Source organism: Setaria viridis, chromosome 3 (genome assembly GCF_005286985.2).
Source record: "Setaria viridis chromosome 3, Setaria_viridis_v4.0, whole genome shotgun sequence".
In the NCBI taxonomy this organism is placed as follows: domain Eukaryota; kingdom Viridiplantae; phylum Streptophyta; class Magnoliopsida; order Poales; family Poaceae; genus Setaria; species Setaria viridis.
In genome coordinates, this window is record NC_048265.2 from 16120424 (window position 1) to 16128160 (window position 7737).

General features: G+C 49.7%; 2 protein-coding genes and 1 non-coding gene across 3 annotated transcripts; all 3 read left to right on the forward strand.

Moving 5' to 3' along the window:
• Positions 1-128: 128 nt before the first annotated feature.
• LOC117850315 (uncharacterized) lies at positions 129-1624 on the forward strand. Its single transcript, XM_034732143.2, has 3 exons — positions 129-603; positions 695-871; positions 977-1624. Exons 1-3 carry the CDS (start codon positions 190-192, stop codon positions 1343-1345), a joined length of 960 nt encoding a protein of 319 aa, XP_034588034.1. The 5' UTR covers positions 129-189; the 3' UTR covers positions 1346-1624.
• Positions 1625-5839: 4215 nt separating this feature from the next.
• On the forward strand, positions 5840-5912 carry TRNAE-CUC (transfer RNA glutamic acid (anticodon CUC)). Its single transcript has one exon. It is a non-coding gene; the product is annotated as a tRNA-Glu (tRNA).
• Positions 5913-6442: 530 nt separating this feature from the next.
• On the forward strand, positions 6443-7503 carry LOC117846841 (uncharacterized). The gene is made up of 3 exons (XM_034727940.2): positions 6443-6691; positions 6788-7002; positions 7100-7503. Exons 1-3 carry the CDS (start codon positions 6599-6601, stop codon positions 7362-7364), a joined length of 573 nt encoding a protein of 190 aa, XP_034583831.1. The 5' UTR covers positions 6443-6598; the 3' UTR covers positions 7365-7503.
• Positions 7504-7737: the final 234 nt, after the last annotated feature.

Sequence of the window (7737 nt, forward strand, 5' to 3'; positions counted from 1 at the left end):
CATGTTGGTTGTCAGTTGTTGTTAGCACGCTGAGCTGGTATATTAGTAATTTTCTGTCCTGTTAATGGAGTGGCCCTACAAACCTTTGGTTTATATTGGGCTATGCACCAAATCTTCGCTTTTTATACCAACCCTCCTTCACTTACACTGACTCCCCAAACACATCAAAGGGATTCACACCCAAAAGCCATGTTCCACCCTTCATCTTCGTCGGCACCCAACTACAGTGACCTCTCCATGCAGCATGCAGTGAGCTTCTCTTCTGCTGTGTCCACAGCTCCAACCGAAATTCCTCGCGGGGGTTTCTTCCACGACAACGGCGGCCTGTTAGCACTCCCCAATGTTGCTGCATCGGCGCCGCCTCCCTACCCCTCTTCCCTACCTTCCTACTACATACACAGGAACACCAGCTCACATTTCCTCCCTCTTCACCTCCAGTTGTCTGAACAACTCAGCAGCAATGCCACCTTCTCTTGCTCGTCTCCTTCGGCATGCCAGTTGCCTGCTGCACATGTTCCTTGTTCTCCTTCCTCATCCTCCGGCGACTTCTTGGAATTCAGCACTGGAGCCCTGCGGCGTGTCTTCAGCACTGGTGACCTCCAGGTAACGCAACATGCCTCAAGCTGAACTTGTAGCTGATCATAAACAAGTCCTATTCACTTCTCACCCGTGTGGCCGTGTTCATACAAAACAGGTGATGAATGTCTCGCCATCTCCGCCGCCACCACCACTTTCAGGTGACACACACGGCCAGGATGCAGGGGGCCCTTTCACTCAGAAGGTCGGGCGATATAGCGCTGAAGAACGCAAGGAGAAGATTGAGCGCTATCGTACCAAGCGTAACCAGAGGAACTTCCACAAAAAGATCACTGTAATGATTTCCCACACCACATAATTAACCTGCAAATGCATTCCATGCTCAATACATACATGTCCTCTAATGCATCTGTTGCTCACCATCTCTGGACCGCTCCAGTACGCCTGCAGGAAGACGCTGGCGGATAGCAGGCCCAGGGTGCAGGGCCGCTTCGCGAGGAACGCCGAGACGGAGGCTGAGGCTGAGGCTGTTTCAGGCCTCGAGAGGGAGGCCTCCGACAACAGCTACGAGCACTGCAACTACAGCGAACTCACCACCAACAGCAGCAGCTGCTTCGACAGCATGTGCAGGGAAAGTGGCAAGACCACAACGTCGGACGACGGCAAGTGGTGGTGGGAACCGCCGGTAGCCAATGGGCACTATGGGCACCATCACTACCAGCAGCAGCAGCTTCTTGATTTCGACGACACCGAGCTAAACGAAGAGGATCTGTGGGCCAGTCTAGCTGACATGTACTCCGGGATCTGACCTGGGCCATGCAGCGGGTGTCCTGAATCCTGATTGGCGCTGTCTGGTGCGAGGAAGGCAGGGAGCACCAAGAGGCGGCTGCCGTTGCCGAGCTGAGGCAGTGCGGGGGTCAGAGTAGCGTTGCTGACCTTCTTGTGCCGTAGTGATGCATCGCAGTCTTTAGGAGTAGTAAAAAAACTACTCGTGTAAGAACAGCTTGTTCCCTGTGTGTTCCCCAGTTACCCTATTTTGCAATGCAGTCTTCCACAAAGTTTGGCAGTGGTGTTGCTTTTCCACATACCTGAATTGTGAAGCCTGAGTGCTGCAACTTTTAGCGCCATTGTTTTTGTCTAGTGTTGAGCTGTTTTGTTTTGTCTTCCTTGTGATTTGCAGTTGGTAGTGCTGGTGCACATGTCTGGCTGCGGTTAGTGGCATTCTTGGTTTAACGAATTTTTTGCCATTGGCATGACAACTAGCTGATCTGGGAGCCCACTGAGCTATGCTGTGTGCCGACCCGAAGGTTCCGAAGAGTGGGTGGTGATTGTCACTGTCACTGATAACAGCTCCAGAACTGTGTGTGGCATGATGCAGGAGTGAGAAGGACATACAGTTCCGAGGGCTGAAAAAGTGTGGCAAGCCATGATTGTGACTATAAACCAGACGCATGCATTTTAAGTGTGTTAAAGGCAAAGGTTAGACGTTATAAAAGGTTACTAGGCTTCAAGATACAGCACCCCAAGTGTGTACTTATATACTCTCTTCAAAATCTGAAGGCTATTCTGATTGTTTACATCTTTTAATAGGGCTTGTGGAAGATTCCAATTTATTGGCACTTCTTTAATTTTCGCTATGTGCTTGTGCGCCTTGTGCTACACGGAAACTTCATAAGAATTGTACACGGAAACGTTAACCTATTATGATACTATGAAAAATTCTACATTCAGGGGAGTGGGAAAATGATTCACTGCTGACCTGCTCAGTTGTGTCAATTGAGGGCCAGTTTGATAGAGCTCCAGCTCCTCCTAAAAAAAGTCGGAGCTGGAGGAGCTATTTTTTTTTCCTCCAGCTTCTCCGTATAAAATGACTCTGGCTCCTCTAATGCTCCCAGGGTGGAGCCATTTTTTTACCAAACTATTTGGTAAGGCTTCAGCTGGAGCCGCAGGAGAAGCTGGAGCTGGTGTCCTGCCAAACCGACCCTGAATCGAGTCGGTTATTGCAGCAACGGAGTCATTTCAGCTGGAAACACTTGATTCTTCTTACTCTAATAGCCTAATATCTTGCAGGGACGTGCCTGTTCTTGGGGTGAAAGAAATTTATCGTTTCAAGAAGCATCCTTTCCTCCCCACTTCTCTCTCTCTCTAAAAAAAAGAAGAATGTTGGAAGAGGTTGGAAAAAACTGCAAACTATATATGTCATGGAATCTGGACAGGGGAACAACTTTTTGCCCTGATGTGATCGGCAAAAGTTGCAATATTACCCTAAATGCAGAACATGGATGCTGAAGGTATCTTGTTTGCTTGAAGCCATCACTCCCTAGCCTGCCGATGGTAGATTCCATGAACCCAGAAACACGCAATCAAGTCAAGAACAGTTTCACTTTCAACTTTCACCGAGAAAATCTTTCCGAAAATTCTGCACAACACTAACCCGTCCACATACTAATATCTTGATGGATCTTTCTGAAGTCACAAGTTGATTCCTTATATCCCCAAACACAAGCCAATATTCAGTTAGCTGCCCTTTTTGACCATCGCAAGCCGCTAAAAATGCGGGTACTTCTAACTGGCATAGTTCGAAGAATAAAGCAGAAAAATTGTGCCTAGAAATGTAGCTACCTCGACAGAAAATCGAAGAGGCGCGGCACAAAAACACCCAATGAACGAGAGTTCAGCAGCTTCTTTCGCTTACATTTATATTGCGTGCGTGCAGTTTGGAATCGTCAGTGGAGCAACAGACGCCAAACTGTCTGCAACTGGCAAAAGTGCAGCACCAGAGGCCAGGAGGTGAGCTGGAAGATCGGTCAAAGGGGAATAAGAACCCCAACGCGAGGTGTTGCCCAACTCAATGATGAGAGGAGCAATGAGTAAGCCCTTTTACTACCTTAGTCTGCCTCCTACAGTCCTATGCATTGCTTGATGCTTCTAGTCACTAGCTGGCCAAGTGATTCCTTGTAATGCTTACATACATTGTTATATCACCACACAAAGAAAAATCAATCCTTTGCGACGGTTAGACGCGCAAAACTGTAGTAAGTATATCGGGCAATTGGTGAACTGGAATTCAAATGCCTGAAGAAGAGATGGCTATAAATCTTTTAAATTTAGTTTTTTTAGATGATGTAGTCTTAAATTTAGGTAAAGGAAGAAAATCATAGGAAATTTTAAAAACATCTGATTCCATTAATCCGTATAGTAGGACTTGCTAGCAAAAGGGGTTAGCTGTGGAGATGTAAACAAACCAGCATTGCACCTCTCGCTCTCCCTGTGGAATTTCTAGCTTTAGCCAAAAGGCTATGCGCTGCGTTGTAGCGCGAGAGTGAAGGGACACTTGACCGCCTCTCGATCGCCTCCCCTAGAGGTGGGGGAGTGTGGCGGCCTGATTCTCTGTCGGCCGCTACTGCCAAGTACCAGACGAAGATAACTTTGTTAATCTCACCATGATTACAGTCTAACAACTATTTGGTACTGCTACAAACTTTTGTGCCGTTGAAGTTTACATTGCAACTATGTGTTTGTGATCAATGAACCTAGTGCAAAAACTGTTGGCCGGCATGCTGGTCAGAAGTTTAGATTCCAATAAGAAGTGTAAGCATTTTGATCTTCTTTTTAAGATACTGTAAATGTATTGATCTTTTCTCAGATGATGCATACGATTACACTAGTCCAGTAACAATCATGATGGTCAACATGCATTTCAGATTAGAGGGACCAATTACTTTCTGAAGTGGACTCTTTGAGAGAAGAAAGCAGGAATCATGTGAGGTGCTTCACTCACATTTCATCGCATTTACTTATCGAAGAAACCGTGCAGGAACAAAAATGATGGCCGGGCCTTTTCGCACGGTATCAGTCAGAGGGAGAAGAACACATGGCAGCGACAAAAGTGGTGTCCTGGATGCTAATTTTGACCCTGAATAGAAAATCAGACTGCCCACTAAACCCTTGGCCAATTACAAATATTGATTCTTGATGATGGGAGGGTACGGTAAGAGATTATCACAATCTTCGCGCACTCGGGAGATCTCCATGGGGAAAATTTTCACTCGATTGGCCCGGTTAAACTTTAAACGGCCAAAGAGAAATTTGCATTTCCAGACAATTAAGGTCAGAGAAAGTTGTTGCAGAAATTCCACGGAAAAAGTGGAGAACCATGTAAAAAGGACGGGATATCCGCCGATTTGCAAATTTAGTAATCTGCCCCATGACAGCATACACAAAAGGGGCGCCACTGAGGAAATGGTAAATGATGCGGGCTTTTTCAAGATACGCATTTCATTAGCACATCAAAAATGTATTCAGGCCAGGGCGTGGGAATGGGCTTTCCAAATATTCAGTACTCCACGGAACAGAATGAGGTCGGAGAATTTGGTGTGGTCAAAACACCTTTCACATGAGCAGTACATGGTACTAGATACGATTAATGTAATGTAATGGCTGTGTTGTGGTCATTGTGTTCCTTATGTGGAGGTCGTCGTCACAGACGACTGCCAAGGCCAAACAGAAAACATGCTTCGTGGTGGCCAAGTCCAAGGGACCGTGCAATCTGATCTAAGCTGATGTTTCATGTATACTGGTGCACACTATGTACAGTATACTTGAAACGGTTTCAGCACCCAAAAAGGAAAAAACAAGATGACGAAACGGTCTCAGGCCTCATCATCTGGCGCTTGGCAGCGTCGAGGAGATGCCGGCGAGTTGGTGGAGCAGGGCGCTGCCGGCCGCTCGTGCCCACCCACGGATCACGGATGAGGCGGCGCGGCGCTGAGGCACCCGTAGCGTCCCGGCACGTCACGAGTTCCTGACGCAGATGACATGAAGGTGCCCGATTCGCGACGAGAGGGTGCGGCCGCCGCCGTGATCACCGACGGCGGGGTGATTCTGGTTCGTTTCGGTTGGGTTGCTTCGGTTGCTTGGGCCACCGAGGCGACAGTGCGACACGGCCGAGGAAGTGGCCGACGGCCGACCGCAGCCCCGCGGCGGGCTGTGGACGAAGTCGGCCTGGTGGACTTGGCAACCTCGGCTGGTGCAGCGCGCAATAGCGTAGCCAGGTTCGTTCGTTCCTTCCCCGGAGACGCCGCCGATCTCGCCCCTTTTACCAGATTGGCACGCCGTCCGATTGACGAGACGGCATATAGCCCTAGGGTCCGCTCCATTCTTCAGGCAGGACCCCGAGCTGATCGTGATACCGAAGTTGAATTCATGACTAGACAGTGCCTTCATTTCCGTCGAATTGACTCAGGTTCTCGTGCCTGGAATCCTCGATACAATAATAACTTTGATTTAGGAACAGCCAACATCCATTGTAGTCTAGCTGGTTAGGATACTCGGCTCTCACCCGAGAGACCCGGGTTCGAGTCCCGGCAACGGAAGCTTTTTTGCATCTGCATCCGTTCTTCTGTGGTGTGGTCGGCCCAACCTGTGAACAGGTCATCATGAGGCTGATTTGTTTTTGCTCTAAACACTGAATAACTAACCATCTTCTTCTCAGAACAGCTGGTTCACTGGTTGCTGCTCCTGCCCAAATTCATAGACTCGTCTTGCTACTCCACAGTTTTTGCAGTTGCAACAACACCCCCAAGTTGATCCAACCATCTGTTCCATCTCCATCGATCATCAAAGATTCAGGTTCGCCGACAGGCTAATCCCGGTCCCACCTGTCATCCTCGCTGTCAATCTACCTGCGCTCAGTTGGGGACCTCACAATTCGAACCATCCTCGATGAGGTGAACCGGCAAATTAAGCACATCTTTTCTTGGTTCGTCTTTTCTTTCCCCACTCTCTTCCATTCATCCACATTGCTTCACAAACCCCTCCATTTTTTTTGTTTGCGTGATCTGTTCAACAAGCACAATAATTACCTGCAAATCACACCCAACAACCACAGAAAAAAAAAGTTCACATCCATCGCCGACCATAATATGGCATCATTGTTCTTTGCGTTGATCTCGACCCGGTTCAATCCCCAGGGACTCCAATTGACGCGGGGGACGACAAATCAAGGCAGCTGCTGGATCATCGTTCATCGAGGCAGGGGATCGATCGGCCGGTGGGTGCCATGGCTCTGAGCCAGAGCACGCAGCTCGGCCTCGCCACCGCGCTGTTCGGCGTGCTCTCCTTCGTCCTCGCCGTCCTCGCCGAGCTCAAGAAGGTAACCAACGCTCCGTTGCGTTCCTGCACAAATGCCTCCGCTCGTCGCAGGCCGGCCTGCCGGAATTAATTAACGAGAGATGCGCTCGGTGATCAGCCGCCGTACGGGACGCCGGTCCAGGGCCGGGACGTGGTCGTCTGCCGGTTCCCGAGCGACCCGACGGTGGCCCTCGGGGCGCTGTCCGCGCTCGCCGCGGCGTGCAGCGCCGCGCTGGGCGCGCTCGCCGTCTTCTTCCCCTACGGCGGCAGGCACGTCCCGCGGAAGGTCCTCCTCGGCCACACCCCGCTCTACGTCTTCCTCCATATCGCCGTGTAAGAAACCGGCCGTTGCACGAAAACACGCAGCTGCAATGCTGAATAATCACGCGCGTGTATATGCTTAAGAATCTCCTGGTTTCCTTTCGTGCAGAGGCGTGACGGTGTCCGGGGCGGGCTTGACGGTGTGGGCGACGGCGAGCGAGGCCGTGCACCACGTACGGAACGTGCACCGCGACCCAGCGTACGCCTGCCCGACGGCCGAGAGCGGGGTGCTCGGCGGCGCGGCGTTCCTCAACCTGGACGCCATGCTCTTCTGGATCGTCTGCCTCATGCTCGTCTGCAACGTCAGGGAGGACTACTTCGACGAGCACGGCGGGGATGGCGGCGGCGACGGCGGGGGCGTCGAGGAGAAGTGACTCTTACTCGTGGTTCACAACATGCACCATCGGCATATATATTTAGCACGTGCCATCGCGTATTCACGTGTATATATGTATGTCGCGGTGCCGTTTGTGCATAAAGCTTGTGATTTTGTGAAGGCATGCCGTGCGCACACAAACCAATCGACACGGTGAGAAACAATACTCCTTTCATTCCATTCCAAATTATACGATTCGTTTTAACTTTTTCATATTATTATGCACTTAGACCTACACTATATCTATATACATAATAATATCTACGAACCTAAAAAAACTAAAACGACCTACAATTTGGGATGGAGGGGTAGATAGAGTGAAATGGCATTCTGAAAACTACATTTTCTATATAATTATGCAAATAAAATTT

Coding starts and splice junctions, on each gene's coding strand:
- LOC117850315 (XM_034732143.2), top strand. CDS start 190: ATGTTCCACCCTTCATCTTCGTCGGCACCCAACTACAGTGACCTCTCC. Junction 604..694: donor TCAGCACTGGTGACCTCCAG/GTAACGCAACAT, acceptor CATACAAAACAG/GTGATGAATGTCTCGCCATC. Junction 872..976: donor ACTTCCACAAAAAGATCACT/GTAATGATTTCC, acceptor GGACCGCTCCAG/TACGCCTGCAGGAAGACGCT.
- LOC117846841 (XM_034727940.2), top strand. CDS start 6,599: ATGGCTCTGAGCCAGAGCACGCAGCTCGGCCTCGCCACCGCGCTGTTC. Junction 6,692..6,787: donor TCCTCGCCGAGCTCAAGAAG/GTAACCAACGCT, acceptor CTCGGTGATCAG/CCGCCGTACGGGACGCCGGT. Junction 7,003..7,099: donor GTCTTCCTCCATATCGCCGT/GTAAGAAACCGG, acceptor CCTTTCGTGCAG/AGGCGTGACGGTGTCCGGGG.